The 22,326-nt window shown below is 37.6% G+C and overlaps 2 protein-coding genes across 2 annotated transcripts in view; one reads left to right on the top strand and one right to left on the bottom strand.

The window, feature by feature from the left end:
- The window catches only part of ARHGEF33 (Rho guanine nucleotide exchange factor 33), a gene marked incomplete at both ends in the record, with an annotated part of 33,684 nt that extends 28,117 nt beyond the window's left edge, over positions 1-5,567 (top strand). The window contains 4 exons of the mRNA XM_081320528.1: positions 213-361; positions 2,732-2,896; positions 3,305-4,052; positions 5,433-5,567. Coding sequence (XP_081176654.1) covers positions 213-361; positions 2,732-2,896; positions 3,305-4,052; positions 5,433-5,567 — 1,197 coding nt within the window. The remainder of the gene's footprint in view (positions 1-212; positions 362-2,731; positions 2,897-3,304; positions 4,053-5,432) is intronic.
- A 1,806-nt stretch (positions 5,568-7,373) lies between these two features.
- SOS1 (SOS Ras/Rac guanine nucleotide exchange factor 1) overlaps positions 7,374-22,326 on the bottom strand; it is a 53,630-nt gene continuing 38,677 nt past the window's right edge. Inside the window, exons 16-22 of the mRNA XM_081343871.1 lie at positions 21,991-22,153; positions 21,321-21,438; positions 19,042-19,214; positions 17,612-17,728; positions 16,308-16,572; positions 15,452-15,570; positions 7,374-12,561 (exon numbers count right to left, since the gene is read on the bottom strand). Coding sequence (XP_081199997.1) covers positions 12,067-12,561; positions 15,452-15,570; positions 16,308-16,572; positions 17,612-17,728; positions 19,042-19,214; positions 21,321-21,438; positions 21,991-22,153 — 1,450 coding nt within the window. The 3' untranslated portion in view covers positions 7,374-12,066. The remainder of the gene's footprint in view (positions 12,562-15,451; positions 15,571-16,307; positions 16,573-17,611; positions 17,729-19,041; positions 19,215-21,320; positions 21,439-21,990; positions 22,154-22,326) is intronic.

The following is a 22,326-nucleotide window of genomic DNA, read 5'->3' as shown; positions in this document are numbered from 1 at the left end:
CACTTTCTCAGGCTATGAAGAGATCCTATAAAAGCTCAAAACTGAAAACCTTTCCATTCAAAGCAAGTGCTGTACCGGTGTGTTACAGCCCAAACTCAGGACGAAAAAGGGAGCTTCGACCTGGTATTCAATATAAGGTGAATGTCATGATATATATCAAATTAACTGAGAAGATGTTCAGGTTTAATTCTGATTTTCTCCTTTTGTACTAGAACATCCTGAAATATACTGAGCAAGAGCATCCAGATTATTACCTCCTTCTTGTCTGTGTTCAGCGCCTGCAAGTATTTATTTCTCATTACAGTCTTCTCTTCCAGTGCAATGAAGATCTGCTAATACAGAAACAAAAGAAACTGAGAAAGTGAGTCTAATGCCGAAGCGTAGCCTTTTTGCGCATTTTTATGAAAATTTCTTTCCAGGAGCAAAATATGTTTATATAACATCTCTTTTCTCCTTTGAGCTTCTCAACTAGTCTGAGAGATAAGTTCACTGAATGACTGGACCAGGATCATCCTGAGAATTTCAGGTTGAATTTTAACCTGATCTTCCCAGCTCCTAACTGATTGCTATACCATAGAATCTGAGAACAGCAGTACTGTGCTTTGTTGGCTGTGCCCAATAGAGTACACGAAGTAGCAGGAGAAACATTAGCATTGCTGTGGGTAATCACAGGTCCCTTTAAAAAGACATAAAAATATTTCATAACCTAACTATATAAAGACATGTGAATAGACTGACCATTGCTGTCTTTGTTATTCCCAATTCTTCCCCATGCTCTTGACCCAATATATCAAGAGTGGAGGCCCAGGATAATAAGACTAATGAAGACACAGCTGTTCTTAGCCATCTCTTCTGTAGTATCAGACATTTATTTTTTATTTTTTTATTTTTTATTTTTATTACATTTATATCCCGCCCTTCTCCGAAGACTCAGGGCGGCTTACAAGCTTAGCAGTAGCCTTCATTCTATGTATACGCCTGCTTGTTAGGGCTTTCACACACATCCCCAAGCGGCATTATTACAAAGTCAGCTTAATTGCCCCCAACAATCTGGGTCCTCATTTTACCTACCTCGGAAGGATGGAAGGCTGAGTCAACCTTGAGCCTGGTGGGATGCGAACCTGCACTAATTGCAGGCAGCTGGTGTTACTTAAGGAGGCATTAGCCCACTGCTCCACCAGGGCTCCAAGACATGTGGAGTAGTTCCACTTTTAGCATCATTGCTGTGCCTCCTGCTGCTACCTTTATTTGTCTGTCTGGAGGGAACTGATAGAGGCTGCTCAACTATAGTAAGTCATTGTTTCCCAGACTTACCTCAGAGAGATGTTAGCTCCAACTGAGTTCTTTGAGGTTGTGCTGGCTGGCATTGCCTTTCCGTGGAGGATTTTTTTTCCTGTTTCTTTCTGCTCCTGCTTTGAAAGTTGTCCTACTTAAGAATGAAGCACCACCATGAACTGTTGAGTTGGAGTTGCATGCAGTGTGATGTGGATTGGGTCCTTTTAACCCTAACCCTTAAACGGTGTTTTCAGTTCTGTCATCCTACAGTCCTAGGCACCAACAGTCTTTGGGGTGGGGGGGATCTGCTTTTCAAGGTCAGGTCTGCAGATTATACATTCTGGTGATAGAGAGGTGGATCTTTTAGGAGCCATAGTGGCACAGTGGTTAGAATGCAATATTGCAGATTAACAACTGCTCACAGACAGGACTTCTAGTGTGACCAGCTCAAGGTTGACTCAGTCTTCCATCCTTCCGAGGTCGGTAAAATGAGGATCCGGTTTGTTGAAGCAATTTGCTGACATTTGTAAAGCATTCAGAAAGTGCTGCAAAGCAATGTGGAGCAGTATAGAAGTCTAAGTGCTATTGCTATTTCTCTATAATGGCACCTGACTTGTGGAATTATTTCCTCTTCAATGCCAGTGTGATCATTTAGGTTTCTTTGTTACATTGGCTTTCCCCAGCCATTGTTTTTTCCCCTTTTAATTGCTTTATTCCTTTGGAACCTTTGCAAAAAAGAGTAATACTGTAAAATATTTGGAATTATTTGTAGTATGTACAAAAATATATGAAGGAATAATAGAAATTTGATACTGTTCTATTCTAAGAAAAGCCTGATGCATGTTCTGCATGGATAATGCAAATTAAAAAGTGCCACTATTATTCCATACTACCAGGATTATTTTCGCAGCCAAAATGGTCAAAAAACGTAAATGAAAAATTAGGGGGATCAGCTCACTACTTTGCAAGAACTAAATCCTTCTTTAGGTTTTTTTCCCCATGCAATGTTAAATTCCACTTGGAGATTCATCGTATTTTCTCAGTTATACTTTAATGGCATTTCTTGAAAAAGCAGCACCAGGCTCTGGTTGGTGAAACTTGATATTCTACTACTAAACCGTTAATCCTATAAGCCTGTTTCCTCTTTATGATATATGCAGCATATTTTCCTTAATTGTTTGGTCTACTGCTGTTTGGGAATTTTATACATAAGGGCTAAAAACTTATTTCTGTCAATGAAAGTGGAAGTTCTGAAAAATTGCTTGTGATCTAGAATATTTATCATACTTCTAATCCTTATATGGGACTTTAGTACCAGTAATAATGGTATTCAAGCACTATAGACATAAAATTATCTGTTGCTGAAATTAATACAAGCCTAATGCCCTGCTGACTAGAAAAACTGGTGTGGTTGCATTCTTGTTGAACTCACAATATTACATTTCTGTTTTACTAGATCTTCCTTCATAAAGTTATATAAAGGTCTAGCCTCTCAGTGTCCCAGCAGTGGACCAGCAGCATCTCCAACCCCAAGTGCAGCTTCCTTTCACAACAGCGGAATCCATTCTGAAGAGACAGTGCATCTGTTTCCAACAGTCTCTGTTTCTGGAATAACTGCTATGTGAGTACAAAGATAGCATCAGAAGATACTAATTCAGGAATGTACATTACAGCATCATCTTCAGCTTCTTTATTCTTATTCTTGTCTATTCTTCCATTTTGCAAACTTTTTTCAGTGCAATGTGTTTCGCAAATATTTCAGATTTTGTTCACATACGTAACTCGTCTAAGGTAGTAAAAAGAAATGTACAGTATTCTCCAAATCCTTGTGAATTATTCATATCAGAAAAATACATATTAGCAATTTGTTTGGGGGGAAGCACTTAATTTACTTGACTGGCAAGGGGCTCCCATAAAATTGGTAACCCAATCATCCAATGTGGAGCTACTTTCGCCTCTGTTGGGACAGAGGGGGAACACTGTGTTTGCTTAAGCTTGTTTACCTTTATTCTCTTACCACTCTTTTAAGGCATTTGATGTCACACATAAAAAAGGGCCAACAAGAAATGGCAAACATCCCAGGGAAACCATGTGAGTGGGAAGCTGATGGAAGAAAGCATGGCAGACCAGAGAGTGCTTTAACTTCATCTCAGTTCAATGAGGAGGACTTGAAGGCTCTAGCAGCTTCTCTGCAGCCTCTTCCAGACATGGAGTTCAATGCTGCTTCATCAGATATGAAAGAAAACCTGCAGAAGCCCCACAAAGCTTCTGTGGAGCTTCTGCAGGACAGCCGAAGCTTTACTCCTGATTTTGAAGATTTTGAATACCGAGGGAATACATATGCCATTCCTGGACTCTATGAGAAAGAGCCTCTGGCTATCCTTCAGACTTCCTCACCAGCCTCTTCTGAATCTAGCATTGACATCTGCTTCTTGAGACCTGTGAACTTCACAAAGGAAGCAGAGAAGGCTCACCGCACTTTGCAACCACTTCCCAAGAGCAGTGATCTGGAGCACATCAGTAGCAGCACCTCCAAGCGTGAGGCTTTTCGGAGCAAGGGCAAACAACTGAGTCAGTCCTTGAAGGAGTTTCCCCGGAGTGGGTCTGAAGGCATCAGCACAAGGCTATATAGCACAAGGAGCAGCAGTGGGAGTCGACTGTCAAACTTGCAGGAGAGAGGCTTCCAGCCCCATGAGGCCTCTGCCACCTCTAGGAGCTCCCAGTGGAACTACTTTCCTCCACAGCGAGGAGTGGGTGAAAAGCAAAGCTTTGTAGAAGTAAGGAGAGCAAAAGGCCAGGGCAAACCCACTTCCCAGCAGGGTCTGAGAAACACGTAAGCGGGCTACTGACTCAAAGGCAAAGACGGGAGGGTCAGGGCTGCATCCCACAGGGATATCATTCAGTTAGTCCTTTTTTTGGCTAGTAGGTGCATGTACTGCATTTGGAATTTTAGTTGAAAGCAGTCTCCAGAGTATCTTCCTGCCTCTGTCTAGACCAGGGGTGTCCAGCCATAGCAACTTTAAGACTTAAGGACTTGAACCCCCAAAACAACCCATTTCCCTCCCATGCTGGTTGGAGAATTCTGGGAGTTGAAGCCCACAAGTCTTAAAGTTGCCAAAGTTGACACCCGTTGTCTACCCCTTGTTATACTCCATTTTCCCCCTAATTTTATTTTAAAATGATGCCAAATCAAAAAATGTTTCTAATTCCTTGAATGGGATAGACAGTAATGGAGAGAGTACTTCAAATAGCCCCCTTATACATGATAAACTGTGGTTCAGTTACTTAATCTAATAGTTTGTATCTTCATGACAAAGTCAACCATGATTGAATGCACATAGTGTAGGATGAGAAAATATCATTAGACAATTCATATCTGTATGTGTCTTGAATACAGACTGGGACACCATGGCAACCCAGAATTAGCATTAATAAGAATTAAGGAAGAATTCATGAGAGGGCTGCAAATTAGTTGTACAGTTCAAGTTTAGGTAGGCTTTTCTAAGGATTTGTTCCTTTAAGATTGATCTTACAATCTTGGTCTGCTACAAACATCAGCCATGCCTTGACAAAATCATCTTAGCTTAGATACGAGCCAGATGTTTACTATTATATTAAGATGAACAGTTAATATTAGTAGTAACTATTAACTACCCAGGAGCTATTATTATTAAGCAGTAATAATAGTTCCTGGGTACTGCGGGCCTTTGGAGAATATTCATGCAGATTCTTGCCTGCCTTCCTGCTAGAAATGCAGGAAGTGATCTTGTAGGGAGAGGATAATCTTTCCTTCTCTCAATGAAACAAGCTTTTGAGAAGCAATTCCTGGTCTTTAAGATGGGTTTGGTTCCTAGGACTTATTTTAGGAACATTGAGAACTGCAGTTACGCTAGCCCATAACAGGAACAGAACATTCTTCCGTCCATCTTATCCAAATGCTCAGATCCCCCCAAATATTTGTTTCTTGTGATATGTAGCAGTCTTCATTGTGTCAAGGGGGCTCCAGGGAACTGTGATTTGCCAGGATTTATAAAGTAAAAGGTCTCCTACTCTTACTGCCTAAGTTTCAGAACAAACGTTAAAAGTTTCCTACAGAGGTTTATTTTCTCAACCGCTTTTGTTCCACTGAATGAGACAACCATTTTTCCCCTTTTCAGGATATGCATTTAGAAGACATCCGATTCTCTTGCAGAGATGACAACGAGCAAACGTCTTTCAGCAGTCATCCACCACGGCAAGAACAAAAAAGAAGCTTTCGCAGTTCCTTTCGCAAACTTTTCAAGAAGAAATGAGTCATTCAAAGAAAAATAAATTTGCCAACATTTATTTACTCCCGTTATGCAGAAGGGCCACCTACCAATGGGGAAAGCATTTTATTAATGTCCATTGTAGTTTATTGGTTCTGAGTTGTTAATGTAAAACCTTAGAGAAGTGTGGGTTGTCATAACTTTTGCTGACTAAAGTTCAGGCAGGATTTTTCAGGGCTGGTAATACCTTGCATGCCATACAAGAGTTACAGTGTGTAACAATGCATGTTATACAGTTTTGGTTCTATAGCATCTTTAAATCAGTGCTCCTATATGAACTGGTTCAATAGGAAAATGTGTCTCCAAATAACAGTCAACTCCTCTTTGGATATCTCCATTATCCATTTTCATTAGTGCAGAAAAATGTAGCAGTTCTTGATTGATCTATCTCTAAAAGAGCAGTTCACCTCTTAAGAATAGCTTTAGGTACAATTTAATCATTTTACATCCAGAATATTGTAAAATAGGAATGTTTATAATTTATTTAAGTGATCTGGAAATAAAAAAATATCTAGATCACAAGATTCTAAACCAAATGATTAGGGTTTTTTCCCCATAAACCGGAAAATGGTGCTAGGCTCATATATACATTTTAAATTTGTATAATTTATATTTTACTTCTAAGTATGTTTTATTGCTTGCATTTTGCTTCAAATGAAATTGAAGCAAAAGGCATGGTTCATTTGCTCAGCAAATTCAACTGAGTATTTGTTTGTGTGATTAAGTTATAAAAGACTGATAATGAGACAAAAATCCAAAACACCCAATCATGATTGAATACTTATACAATGGATAATGAAAGCTGGAGAAGTTAAAAAAAGTGGGAAATATGGGGAAAAAAACAGTCCAATATCTTTCTGGAGCTAATAACCAATAGTATATTGACCAAAAACATTTAATCAGGAAGAGGTAATCTGCTGCTCATCTAGAAAACTGGGGTAATAAACAATCAGAATTACTTTTTCAGGATATAATATTAAAACTCCAAGTCTTAGATGGGATAAATTCTCTACAGGTATTAAAATATTTTATTTACTTATTGAATTTATGTGCTGCCTAGAGACAACATATTTAATATTTAAATACCAGGATTATGATAGTAAATGCAAAGCAAACAAAAGCACAACAGTTTCTTTGAATTATTTAACTGCATTTTTACATTGACTAGTGGCCTTTGGTGCTGTAGACTTAAGATGTTTGGTTTTCATATAAGTAAAATGTCGCACATTTTCCTATAGCCCAATTTAGTTTGGATTTGACATCAATACAAACTAAACACTCAAGCTCTCTTCAAATTAAGACCAAATAGGAAAGAATGAATGGAAGAATTGGACTATGTATTAGGTCTGGGGCAACAGGCTGTATTCAGCTGCAGAATTCACATCTAACAGATTCTGCATTATATAGATCAGAGTTCCCCAACCTTTTGGGCTTTGGGGACTGGCGGGGAGGAGAGGGGATGGTTCTGCATGAGTGGTGGGCAAGCTCAATTGTTCCCAGCTACATTTTTGGGAGCGGCGGGCATGCAGGCCTGCTGCTCGCACAAATGGAGTGCACATGCTCGCAGAAGTTGGGATGCACGCGCACATGCACTCATCTGCCCCTTCTGTGGCCCGATTCTGAAAGGCTTAAGGCCCGGTAGTGGGCTACAGTCCAGGGGTTGGGGACCCCTGATACAGATCACCTATATAACATAAGTATCCTCACATGATGCTAAAACACAGTGATTGTTTGCTTTTGGCTTAGCCAATTGTGACGTGTGAATGTACTAATAAGTTGTAACATTCTAAACCCATTCTAATATTATATTCTTTATTAAACAACACTATAAGTTGAATAAAAAAATACAGGTAGTCCTTGATTTACAATAGTTCATTTAGTGACCATTCAAAGTTACAACAGCATTGAAAAAGTGACTTATGACCATTTTTCACATGACCTTTGCAGCATCTCTGTGGTCATGTGATCAAAATTCAGACATTTGGCAACTGACTCATATTTACAATGGTTGCAGTGTCCTGGGGCCAGGTGATCACTTTTTGTGACCTTCTGATAAGCAAAATCAATGGGGAAGCCAAATTCACTTAACAACTGTGTTACTAACTTAAAACTGCAGTGATTCACTTAACAACTGTGACAGGAAAGGTCATAAAATGGGGCAAAATTCATTTAACAAAAATCTCAGCAACAGAAATCTTGGGCTCAATTGTGGTCATAAGTAGAGGACTACCTGCATGGTAGCTTCACAAACCTAAATTATCATATATAGAGAAATATAGCACTTATGGAATACGTAAGGCCTTTTTTATTTCTGAACAGATCTCTTGAGTGCCAAAAAATAACAACCACTATTTTTAGTTTAAATGCAATCTGAATACCATTGCAGACATAGCATACAAAGCACCTATAGACATGAAAAGGTACACACACTCATAAAATTTACCAGTTTAGATATTACATTTCAACCTTACAGAGCTGAATTGGACTGCCATTGTCTTTTAACAATTTAGCAATGCATCCACAACATTTAAAAAAGGCAATATGTTTTCAAACATGTAAGTTATCAGAATTAATCAAAAACAAACCTGTATAGAAAACAAGAACTGGCTAAATTAAAAATGTAACCTGAAAAGTAAGATCCTGTCCAATAAATCTACTTTTAGAAAGAAAAAACTTTTTAAAAGGCACATTTGGCAGCTACTAAAAGTTGCATACATCTGGCACAAGATTCATTTTCCTTTTCAGCTGTCTAGAAGATAGAATTTACAAAGATCGTTCAATTTTACAGCACCTAATTCCTTAACTAATTTTGTATTCAAAGACAAAGGGAACACACTTTGACTTTAAAGCCTTACCACTTATTTTAAAAAGCACCCTACTGTGTTTTTAATTTTGAATTAAAATCAATAATGACCCTACAATTTGCTTCATTTAAAAAAATATGAGTGATTGAATGGAATTGAAAAGCGATTTATAACAATTGTGCGGAAGTTAATTCTTATGACATACCAGTATCTGAATTAGATTTTACAGAGTTTTGAGAGAAGATCCCAGGAGTCAGTTAATTGAGCTTTCTCCTTTATTAAAAACAAAATTTCAGAAAGTCTTCCTGAATTAAAATTTTAAAACAAGGATTTCATGCATGTCCCCATTAGTGCGGTGTGCTTAATTTATGAAGGAACGTTGGTAGGCTACTTCCCCAAGCCATACTAAATGTAACAGGAACAGCCAATTCACTCTCGCGCGCGCCCCTTCGCAGAATTCCCTCAGTACCAATTCTGTCTTCTATTTGATGGTGTTTTCAAGGGACTAGCGGGGAAATTAGGCTACAGAATCCATGTGTGTATGCACTGGATACTGAGTGTTTTAAGGTATAGCAGAACAGAAGCTGCTGAATTATAAAAATGAAGTTTTCAATCAAAAATCCAATTCCAGGAAAAGCAGCCTGACCTAAGACTGCAAAAGTATACAAAAGCAAACAATACCATGCATAAAAATAACACATTTATAGCATGCTCAATAAAACATGGCAATAGATTGCTTAGATTTGCAGGGTTTCTTTCCCTTTTGCACTAATCATAGTAATGGCACATAAATCCGAGGTTTCCCTTTTGACAATAAAGTTGGTGATCAGAAAAATGCATCTTAACTTGATATAAAGAGTGCTTGCTTATGTTCATTTTCCTAACCCTTTAACAATTTCATGGAAAAGATTCTCTCTCTCTCTCTCTGTTTCACACACAAACAATTTAAAAAAGCTCTTCTACACTATTAAACCCTAATCTCTTCGATTCTACATATATTGACAAGGGACAATAAGAGGAAATAAGGCAATTTTTTTCATGTTGCAAATGGAACACATTTTACTATTACAGTGATAGTACTAAGCAATACAATTGGGTTTGAGGGAATCTGTCTAGATTAAGATTAGGCATTTTTAAAGTGATTACCTTTGTACAGAAATATAAATATTTACCATTACTGTGGTAAAGAATCTAAAACCCTCACAATATCAATAGCAACTCGTTAAATCAATTCAATATTAGCTGACCGCTATCAAGCAAAGTAATCTTAAAGACAGTTGTAATAAAATTTTGCTGGGAGAGTGTCTTTTCATTCAAGACAGATTTGCTTATGAAATTACTATTTAAAATTTTTAAATTAGCAATGTGTACTCTAGTCTCTTCTTGAATGTCAGACTGCTTGATCAGGGAAATCGTGTTTCATTGTGGCAGACAGAAGCAGGAAAACTTGCAGCTATCCTCTGCTTTGCTCAAGTTGGAGTGAGGAAATATCATACGATATTTAAAGTTCTCAGGAATGGCACTGTTGCCATTATACAAATGAAAGAAAAATAGGTTTAACTGGGGCCCAATTTATGATTTTTTTCATTATGAATCTGAATTATTTCTGAAATATTTTCAATTGAATCCCCACTCAACTCTTCTTGTAGTCTTATTACACATTTTCCCCCAGAATGCTTTTTTGATTCTTTTAAGATAAATCCAATTATCATTTACTGAAATGCAAACACCATAATTTGCAACTGGGGAAATTTCTTGTAGCAGTAGATTCCCACAATGACTTTCAACAACATTATTCCAATGGCATGGCTTTCTACACTGTTGAAAAGTACTCTGAAATGGGGAAAACATTTCATCTAAGCATATATACTGCACCATCCACAACTCCTAAAGTAGGAAGATGATTGAAATCTTCAATAAATGGCATGTATTATACAGTATGGGGATCAGAAGCTCATAGGTAGCTCAGAAGTTGACAGGTCTGATTAATCAAAAAACAGATACCGTATACACATAGATTTCCCCTGATATAGTAAATACTAACTTCAAACTTGAAGTTAAACAGAGTTTACAATGTTATATGCATGAAATCCATTAATCACACCAACTCACCTGGATTTTGCTATTCAATAATTTGGGATTTCTTCTGGGCTTATCCTTTGTAAACTAAAACAATGATCTAGAAACAGAGATGTGTGTACCACAGCATGTTTCACCTCCTCAGGGCTAAAAACTGAAATGTACATTTAGCAATGCAATAATTTAATATATGTCAGCCAGACAAAATATCTGTCTTTATTTCAATTAAATTAAAAACAATTTGCAATTATATTTATGCAACATTCACTATATACATATGATTTATTATGCAACTACAAGGCATAAGTTGATACTGATTATTCATCTACCTACCACTAGTTAAAACAAGGTGATAACTAGGGATTGGGTGGGAGAGATGGCCAGCGGATCATTTTTTGCATTTCCATGGCATAATCAAAGAGGCTGCAGCACTAACTGGAAAGTTGATCATTGGTAAACCTCAATCGAGGACTTAGTCAATAGTTATCCATGCAGACAGGGATTTAACTGACAGTAGTAGTGCCATTTCAAAGTATTTATTTAAGAAATTTAGAGCCTGCCCACTTCCAAAGAGACTTTGGGTAGCTTACATTAAAAACTAAGAAATTATAAAAAGATTCCACATGTCTGGATAAACACAATCCCTTAAACAGAAAAGATAGCTACAGATTTCCATAACCCACTCCCAGGCCTGGGAGAACAGCCATGTTTTTAAAAACTTCCATTGTTTCCCTTTTCAGGATATGTGGGAGCTACACAGACCTCTGGGGAATATCATTCTAGAGGGCAGATGCTGTGACAAATAAGGCAGACTTCCTGTGTCCTGAAAAATGGCATTATTTGACTGAAGCAAACTAAAGCACACCGTGCCCATTCACGGGAGCAGGCAGTCCCTCAGACAGCTTGTTATTCATGTGAGACTTAAATCTCGTTTCAAGAGGGCACAAATTAGGCATTCTACTTCCTGCATGGTCTTTAGAACTGGCCTCAACAGATTTATATAGAAGGAAAGTACCTCTTTGGTGAAGCCTAGGTACCCATGTATTTACTAATAATTGTAACAGTTTGTAAACAGGACTGCAGTATAATGTGATGCCTTAGCTGTATCCTGGTTCAATGCTACAGATCACCCTCACAGTCCAGTACATGATTTGAAAGCAGGGAATGATACAATTACATTAAGGAGGCTAACAAATTCCCTGTTTGATTTTTTTTTTAAAAAGTGCATATTTTACTCCAAGAATTTATGTCATGGTGGACAGATTATAGGATTATGCTTCACATCCTTCACTGGATAATACACAAAGCACAGGAAATGCTTATTGGCCCAAAGAGATCTGCAAACCTAATTTCTGGTACATTCAGATGTCCAGTGAGTTTAGAACAGTGCCTTGCATACTTTACTAACAAACAGCATTTTTTTCCACAATAAAGGGGCCAGTTATTAAGTTTTATTATTTTCCACATTATATATATCAAATGTAGAGTCATTAGTGTTAGGAGCAATACCACGCAGCTCCTTGTTGCCAAAAGACATGGTGCCTCTATTGCCAGCAATAGACGTAGCACCGGAGAAAGCATGCTCTAGCACAAAGGAGAATTCAGGTTGAGTGGGCATTCTCCAGCAAAGGGGGTCCGTCGCGATGCACTGATGGATGGGTGGGCTCCCTTTTATAAGTTTTTGGAGGAAGCTTTGGGATATGTTGAGAAGTGCTTTGCCGTGGAGGAACAGGTGGCCCAGCGACAGAATGGATGTCCATTTCTTGGGGTATCAAAGGAGGTGATGGCAAATGCCTGCGTGCAACATGGGGAGAAGGGGTCTGAGGAGGAGGGGGAGTAAATGGAGAGGGGCTATTGGGAAAGAAAGTGTTGGCAAGTTCACTTTTTCTGCCTAAAGGCGGTGGCTGGAGATGCAAAGGCGAACTAGAGAAAACATCAGGAGTTCGCACAGGTTCTCTTGGTGGCAACACAGGTGGGCTTTCAGGAGCATCTGAGATAGAGGTCCTGTCGGGCACCGAATACCTCGGTGAATAGATTTTTGTGGTTGGCTGCCGAGGGGGAATTGCTGGTGGACTATCCAGATGTACAGAAGAAATCTAAAACAAAGAAAGAATTATTGTTAGAAAGGGATTCAGGGACCTCAACGATTAACCTTTTGCACAAAAGCTAAATTACGCCTTGATAAATCTTTCACCCAAAGATAGATGAAAATAATTTATTCTTCAATTTCTCCTTTTCTTTCTCTGGTTAAAATAACATATTTATGTTACATCCCTGTTTATTTTAAACATGGTGATGAAAACTAGGAGTGTGCAGAAAATGGAAATGAGTTTTGTTTTAAAACCAATAGCCCTGTACTCTTGTCTTCTGAGTCTTCTGCTTGACTCTTTCAGATCAGCCATGATTTGTTTGCTCTACTTTCTTCAGCAGTCACTTTTGTCTCTGAATAAAAGAATGATAAGTTAGAAGCATTCATTTACGCCTTCAAATCCAATCTACTGCTCAGTACAGGTAGTCCTCGAGAAACAACAGGTGACTGAATGACCACTCACAATTATGACTGACACTGGAAAACTACATACAAACCTGTTTCAAACGTATGACAGTATAGTACCCCCAAGGTCATTCACATTTACGATAGACCGTGAGGATGCTGCAGCACCCCCCCACCTGTCTCCCCCCACCCATCCCACCCAGATGGGACCCCTGCAGCACTTAGGCCTGCTCCCCATGCCTCTTGGAAGCAGTGGCCATTTTCATTACCCTTAAAATGGCGGCTTTCTAAGCTTTCTGCATTTATAAGTTGGCCCCAATCAGCTGGCAAGTAGGAGGCTGCAAAGCTTTCCTGCCTCTCTAGGCTTTGGATGAGCTTCCCCAAACCTCACCAGAAAGTCACATTTCTTCAAGAAACAAAACAAAAGAAGCTGGGAGGGACAGGCTTGATTCCCCCCCCTGTCCCAATTAGGTGCTAAAACTAAAATCTCTGCCTCTGCTGCCTATATGGGGCAATCTACAGTCTAGCCCAGGGATAGGCAACTTTGGCTCTTTTATGACTCGTGGACTTCAACTCCCAGAATTCCTGAGCCAACATGGCTCAGCATGGAAACCTCTCCCTTTCCCCTCAGCATGGCTGGCTCAGGAATTCTGGGAGTTGAAGTCCATGAGTCGTAAAAGAGCCAAGGTTGCCTACCCCTGGTCTAGCCTTTAAGTCTTAGCTGGACTCTAAAGGCAATCAAAGGACAGCTAAAGCTTGCAAAAATCCAGCATCCTCCATTTTTTTAGCAGTAGTTTCTAGTCCACTTAAATTTTGGAGATGAATTTGTTTTTCCCCCTCCAGTTCATAAGGAAAAAAGTTGCAGAAAGATTTTCTCTTTTTGTTCTCTTGGTTCCTCTTCAGCCTGGAGTCAAGGTAAGGTTTTTAAAAGGGATGAGAGATTGGAGAGCAGAGGGTGGGGTTAGTTTTAGCACCTAACTGGGGCAGGGGGAAGAAGATCCACACCTCTGTCCCTCCCAGCTTTTGTTTTTTATTGAAGAAATGTGGCTGGTGGGGGAACGGGAGGGTGTTCTAAGCAAGGGAGACGTTTTGGGAAGCACGTCCTGAAGCTGCTTTTTATGCAAGGGCCAGCTTCCCAAAGCTAAATCCAAATCCACCTCCCTTCAGCTTAATTTCATTTTTTCCATGGTTTCCACTTTAGAATGTCAGAAAATGGCTCCTGAGTTTCTAAGTTACACTTTTTCAGGTGTTTGAAAAGTGCCATTATGGCCTCTTTAGTCACATTTTCACAGGGCTAAAACCAGTTCATTCCGTCTATTTTTGTAAGATTTAATCATTTCCGATCCTTTTAATCATTATTGATGCCTTTGCTTGAAACTTTCATAAACTCTGGTTGCCCATTATTAGGTGACAAGTGTTAAGCAAAATATTTTGAATTCAAAATGTATCACCCATCTCTATGTGTGACAAATGCATACTACAGTGACTATTACTTCTTAATATTTAGAAGGATCCACTTTTACTGATGCAACCTTAAAATGGAACTTGCCGTTTTACATCACATCAAACTGCCAAGTCAGGTATCTCCTATTGTTCATTCAAATCACACATGCATACACATGTATTCATATGTTTCTTTTATTTTCAGCCCTTTTCTATGAGCCTTTTTAAATTCTGTTCATTTTTTAGAATATTAGTTATTCCACCTGTTTTATATCTTCTGCAAACTTTATAAGCATTCCGTCTATTTTTTCATTTGAAAGTCCATTTGATTTCTCAATAATTTGATGAGGAATCATATATAAGCATACTCTAAACATGATTTTCATCCTATTTACCTGAGTCTACTGCCCAATCTACCCTTAATTAACCTGCTGTTTGGAAAGCCATATGCAATCATTCTTGGCCTTCTAGAAACCATTACAGAGAGGGCTGTTTTGGAGAGCCTACGTGGAGTTGTCACGATTGTGCTTTTATAATGGTAGATTTGTACTTTTATTGCATTTTAGACTTTCATTTTTTATTGTTTTTTAATGGTGCAAACTCTGGGAATCTTTTCCAAGTCTGGCAATATGAAAAATAAACAAACAAATGACAGAGTTATCTTTGTACCATGCTTGGGGCCCCAGTGGGGGAAAAGCACAGTGGAAGTGGTTGATCGAGTTAACAACAGATCCCGCTTCCCTCCACTTCGCCCTGCCCACGTCATTAGATTTGAATGTCTGGTTTTATTTATGTTTTAATGTATATGTATAGATATATTTTTATGACTGTAAGCTTCCCAGAGTTACCCTATGCCAATAAATTTTATAAATAAATAAATGCATAGGTTGTGTCAGCTTCTGGTCACTTAGGAACTCACAAAAACAAACATTCTGACTGGGGTGCACCAAACCTTTTGCATGTAGTTGTCATCTTATATCTTTTAAAAATAATTTTAGTTTACTTCTAAAATCCATTATTTCTGCTATTTGAAATAAGAGAAAAATTACCTTTGATGGAGAAGATTCGGCAGGGGCAGATTCTGGACGTCTTCGGGGTGGAATAGGTGGAGGAACAGTAATTTCATCAGAATTTTTGGGAAAACTGATGGAGGATACAGAGGCAGACCCTGAGGACATATGAAAACCTTGAATGGCCTATTGTAAACAGAGTAAAATATGGCTTACAAAAACTAACTGTTTTCATTTAAGTATTGAATTTCCGTATCATCATGTTTATTTCGTAACAACCAGATTCTTAAGGCTAATTTATTACATTTGTGTAACTGCACATCTTGCATATGTGACCGGGGGGGGGGAGCTCACATTTTTTTTTAAAAAGCAATAAAACAGAATAAAAATATAAATTCAACAAACATACAACCATAATAAAATCCTCCATTAAAATCTACATTAAATTAAACCAAAGAAAGCTGGTAAACTTTTCAGTTTGCTTAAATTCATAAAGAAAAACTGCAGAAGACATCCAAGTGTAGGATATTAATCAGATAGAAGGAAGTTATCTGATTTATATTATCCTTTTATTGCTCAATGCGTCTTGTGCAATTCACTTTGGAAAGCAAAATATGAAGGAAACAGTTATCCTTGTTACTTATTACTGTATATCTATCATCATTGGTAGATAGCACTGCTTTACTTGAATATTAAGTTTCATTGTTATTTTCTAAATTATGATGATAAATTATAAGAGCATCAATTGAATCAAATATCCAAGCAGATTCTATTCTGTATAAACACTATCTCATTTATTCTCATGCTATCTAATACTTTCAGAACACAAATAGAAATGAAAGGAGCCAAAAACATTAAAAGGAGAGACAAAGTCACTGCCTGCAGTTGCACCTACTTGAATGAAAAGGTGTAGAGGGATCAGAATCAAACACACTGCAGACATCTGTAGTGCTGGAAGTGGAGGATGGTAAAGGTGGGGTGAGTGGGGTTCTTGGAGAGTTTGGTGCAGAGGCTGCATTCTCTGATTCACTCTCAGGGACACGGCTATAACTAATTTTTCTTGGTTCTTGTTGCAGAGGTGTTGGGTGCCTCATTGTTCCAGGTCTTGGATTTGATGGACGAATACCCGGAGATTTGAGAGAATAGCTGTATTTCTTAGGCTGAAAGAAACCAAAACATATATTATAAGAACGCAGTGTTAATCTGAACCTTTTTGGTTACCCTGTAACAATTCCAGTTCTTTTTCCAAGTATTGTATTTGTGTTGTTCTACAAGTAATTAATTATGTGTTATAAAGTTGATGTCAGTTCTTAGTGACGACACTGCTAGATCTGTCCCAAATCTGGCTTTTCAGATCTCTCAATGGTATACCTTTGGTTGAGTTAATCCACCTTGCTGCTGGTCATCCCTCTCTCTTTCATTACACCATTCCTAGAATTATGAACTTCTAAAGGAAGTGAGGTCTTTGCATAATATGTCTCAATGAAATATGATAATTTTAGCCTGATCATGTGCCTCAAGTGAGACAATGGATTGATTGGTTCTATGATCAATTTGTTTGGAGCTTTTCCGGTTGTCAGTGATATTCTCAGTGATAATTTTTTCTATCCTGCTTTTACAAAGTCCAACTGTACTACAGGTAATCCTTGACATATAACCGTTCATTTAGTGACTGTTCAAAGTTACAACGGTACTAAGAAAAGTGACTTATGATCGTTTTTCACACTTATGGCCATTGCAGATCTCCATGGTTATGTGATCAAAATTCAGACCCTTGGCAACTGACATGTATTTGTGATGTGTCCTATTTATGACATGTGATCCTCTTTTGCAACCTTCTAAAAAGCAAAGTCAATGGGGAAGCCAGATTCACTTAACAACTATGGCAAGAAAGGTTGCAAAATGGGGCAAAATTCACTTAAAACTATCTCACTTAGCAACAGAATTTTGGACTCAGTTGTGGTTGTAACTTAAGCATTAACTGTTATAGGGAAAACTACTGCTTACACAATTCTGATCTTTGTAGGTATAGACATGTCATGGAATCCGAATATCGTTTCCAAGGTCTTCATTGTTACCCTGCCAAATGTTAATATGTAACTTATTTCCTGATTCCTGGTTCCTTTACTGTAAAACTGTTCTTAAAAAAGAAAAGATAAAGTGATATACAGCAAATATATAATAAGCGTTAATACTCACTAATCTTGGAGGCGGCTTCATATTACGTGGCTCTATTTCTAGGGACTTGTTGTAAAGAGAATCTGCAAATTCTTTTTCCATGCTATTTCCCATTGGATTCAAATTTTCAAAAAATCTCTAAAACCAAAGCATTCAGGATGATTAGTATAATGTAACATTGTGATTTTAAGGCAAAGGATGCAAACTGGACAGAAATGGCTATCATAACACCCTACAATCTAGGACAGCACTCAATATCATACTTGGGAAGAGCCACTTAAGTCGCTGTTTCCAATCAGTGCACAAATACAAATTAGGGTATTAGCTGACTCAACTAATTTTATATCATCTATATAATTATAAACTTTACTGTTTACCTAGACCATTACTAAAACCAATAAATAGAGGTCCAAGACTGCCCTTAAGAGTACTTCACTCAGTACCTCATTCAAATTCAATGAGGTAACATTGATTAGCACAATTTCTATATGATTTCAGCCAGCTGCATATCTATTTAAATATTAAGTAGTTATGATTAATGTCACTATGGTTTGACCAATATGTTTTTACAACTTTTACAATTTTTGTAAGATTTAGACTCTGATATAAATTGTGCAAGAGAAGACTTGAGTATCATTTTAAGCAAATCTTTTTCCTTCAATACTTGGAAGATATGGTGGTCTTGAGTTACAGAAGAGTTTTGCTCCAACAATCCTTGTGAAAGTAAATTTCCATGCATGCTTGTATGTATTTGCAAACATAGCAGTTGCTGTTTTGCACCTCTGCAAAAATCAAAGTTTTTTCATCAATAGAATGTTTATTAATTTATTGAAAATTTATATAGCCGCCATTTCTTGTGCCTCTTTCCAGAAAATTAAGGTTACATAAGTTAGGGGTTACTTAATCTGGGAACTGCAAAGTATAGCAAAGGAAAAATTCAGTTTGCAGTTCACTAGGAACTGCAAGATAGCTCCTGATGTAAAACTTATTTCAAGACCAAGGATGACAAGTAGATAAGTAAGGATTAACTTCAGATAATCAAGCAATAAATGGTACCAAGAAGAGAATATTTGTAGCTCAGAATTGAACTGTGAGGTCATTGGTGATCTCTGAGCTTCATGGTTTTTCTGCAGACATTTCTTTACCAGTTAATTAGCCTAGCATTGATAATGATACCTCGTTTGGTATTGAAATGTCTACAAGAAAACCACCAAGCTTAGACAGCATCAAGGACTCCACAGTAAATGATACCCTAATCAAGGAATTATCAACTCAGACAAATAAGTAGAAAACAACACCCTAACCAATGAACTACCAAGGAGAAAATAATATCCCCATCAACCTGTTAGGGCAAACTACTGTATATAAACAGAGAGCAAATCCCACTCTATAAGCAAACAACCAAGCTCAGAGATCACCAAGGACTCCATGGAGTAAAATTTCCTACTTACCCTGATGTCAGCTTCCACCTTTAAGCAGTATGGCTGGTTTTGGTACTGTTGTATTTCTCCTGTTATCTCAGCTACTTTCCTCCGTTTGCTAAAGTTAATGAGCTCTCTTCCATGTCTTCTTAGAAATTCAGGATTGCCTTCTTCTGTTTTCAAAATGTTTGTTAAATAAATTCCTATAATACCAAATACATAAAAATGCACAATGTTTTTATAGGAAATAAATTAAATATTAATAGCATGGAATATTTTAACATACTATCAAGGGATTTTGGGTAACTGCAAGGAAATGTTGAAGGTTATATTTAAGTTATTTTTGCCAATAAATTGCACTTTCTATGAGCTACCCTTTGGCTACCAAACTCTCACTTCAAAAATTCCCCATTGATTCATCTTCCTCTTCAGCACTTTATTTCCCCTTCTTGAGATTAATATCTGCATCCTGAAAAGCCAATTTTGATTTGTGCAGGAGAAATGGAATTCCATTCTGCTGCTGGAAAAAAAAGCTGTATAATGAGTTAGATTTGCCCCAAATAACTACTGACTTTAGGTTTTTTCATAATCCTTATCTCGTCTGTAAAGTCTTTGGAATCATCCCTTAGTTCTTATGTTCCAACAGTAAAGGCTTAAAATTAAACCTAAGTATAAATATATTTTCTGTGTATTCATCTCCACATTTTTCCATTTCTCCCTGGTACCGATACTTAATTTATAAACTTTTCAGCCCATCTCAGTTTGTAACAAGACATTAAAATAGTGTTCAAGCTACACTGTAACAGGAGACTATGGCTTGATATAAATCTTCAGTATTGATACAATTACAAAGATAGAAAGAAAGGATAGGCAGATATGCTTCTTCATGATAAGGTAAAGGTAAAGGTAAAGGTTCCCCCGCACGTGTGTGCTAGTCGTTTCCGACTCTAGGGGCCGGTGCTCATCTCCCACCGCGTCCCTTCTTCATGATACAATCCTCAATTTACAACCATTCATTTAGCCCCCATTCAAAGTACCAACAATCCTGAAAAAGGTGACTTATGACTGATCCTCACTCTTGAGACCAGTGCAGCATTCCCCTGGCCACATGATCAAAATTCAGGCACTTGGCAACCAACATGTATTTCTGATAGATGCAGCATTAACAGGGTCATATAATCACCATATGTGATCTTCCCAGCCAGCTTTCTATAAGCAAAGTCAATGGGGGAGTTGGATTCACTTAACTGCAATGATTCACTTAACTATGGCAAAAAGGTAATAAAATCAGTTGTGACTCACTTAACAATCAACTTTCTTAACAACAGAAATTATGGTTATAAGTTGAGAACTACCTGTATAAAAAAACCCTATGGTATATGGCACTGTAACAGTTATAGCTAAACAGTTCTTTCTCAGAATAGAGAGTAAAATACATTAGTAAAGGTAAAGGTTCCCCCGCACATGCGTGCTAGTCGTTTCCGACTCTAGGGGCCGGTGCTCATCTCCGTTTCAAAGCCGAAGAGCCAGCGTTTGTCCGAGGACATCTCCGTGGTCATGTGGCCGGCATGACTAGACGCCAAAGGCGCACGGAACGCTGTTACCTTCCCACCGTAGTGGTCCCTATTTTTCTACTTGCATTTTTACATGCTTTCGAACTGCTAGGTTGGCAGAAGCTGGGACGAGTAACAGGCGCTCACTCTGTTACACGGCACTCGGGATTTGACCTGCCAAACTGCCGACCTTCTGATCGACAAGCTCAGTGTCCTAACCCACTGAGCCACCGCGTCCCTCAAAATACATTATACTGGGCCAAATAAAAAGAACAATCTGGTATATTTTCATCTCTACCCTCAAAATATTTCCAGTTCAGTTACATAGCACAATTGTCACACACATGTCTATGGAGATTCTCAATCATCCAGGACATGGTTATCCCAAAAAAGCTTTTCAAAAGAACTGAAGAAGATTCATGCATGAGAAGTGAAATATTTTCAAGGAAAAAAAAACCCAAGAAAGTCCAACTACATTTAGAAAAGCACCTTTGGGATATCACACACACATTTTTAAACAATTTAGACAACAATTTGCTTTGACACTAAAACTTTGAAATACCTGAAAAACCACTACAATTGTTTTCACTGAGATGTATTCAAATATATGCTTCTGTTATTTAGTCATACTAATTAACAGCAAATTTAGGTAGGACATTTAAACAAAAACTTTCCCATATACTCATTCTACAATTCATATTCTTTATCCATTAATATTTGTGATTTTATTTTTATCACAAATAAAATCCTGCTTACCAAAGAAAGGCACGCATGGAGGATTAATGGACCTGAGTTTTGCCAAGTATTTCTTATGATGATCTTCACTTAATTCATGTGCTTCCTCAAATATCTTCTTTTGTCGACTTGGGATTTGCTGAAGATAAAGAAAGGTGAGGATACAGTTTGCCCACAGAAAATTTACTGATTATACTAGTACAGTTGACTGCCCAGTCTGGCTAAAGTGTGTGAATCCATCTACATGACTCATCCCCTTCTTTCACACAATGCTTTCCATATAGAAAAATCTACAACGTTAAAAGTAGCAATAAGATCTCCCTATATTGTTTTACTTGTGTCCTTATTCTCTACTTTTGTTTTGAATGGAAATAGAAGGTGAGTAAAATAATATTTTTATGAGGAGAACCATGAACCAGACAAAAATATTAAGATTTGATGCAGAGCTAAAATTGGATATAAAACACAAAGTAAAGGCTTTTGTTTGTATACCTGGGATTAAATAAACATTTGTGTTACTCTTTTGTTTTAACTTAAGAGTTGAGATAATTTCTTACATTGAGAAAAAAAGATTTTAAATCATTTTTCTAATGTTCAAGCCCAACATATATTTTTTAAAAGTTTCTTTAATGAAAAATATCTGCTATCTCAAGTTCAAGTAGCTTTCATTTTAGATCTGCATTTTACTTACTTCAAAGGTGTGATCCAGTCTGTAAATAGGTGCAGAGTTCATAGCACTGACGACTTCAAGAACGCCATTAAAATTATTTAGCTCTTGAAAAACTTGCAAGATTTCAATTATCCGGCATACTACCATTACTCTTTCTTCTAGATTTTCTGTTTCCACAATGCATCTAGATATTCAGAAAGCATATTTAAATTTCACTTTGGATTATCAATAATGTAAAAGCATTACCAGTTTTTTTTCAAGGAAGTGTGGCCTAATATTTTCCAAACACCTAATTGAACTTGAATCCCATTTTTTTTTTTAAAAAAAAATAAAATAAAAGGAAACTATCATACACAG

This window comes from Vipera berus, assembly GCF_964194415.1.
Source record: "Vipera berus genome assembly, chromosome: 1".
NCBI lineage: Eukaryota > Metazoa > Chordata > Lepidosauria > Squamata > Viperidae > Vipera > Vipera berus.
The sequence above is the reverse complement of the archived record's forward strand: the minus strand, read 5'-3'. Positions and strand labels throughout refer to the sequence as shown.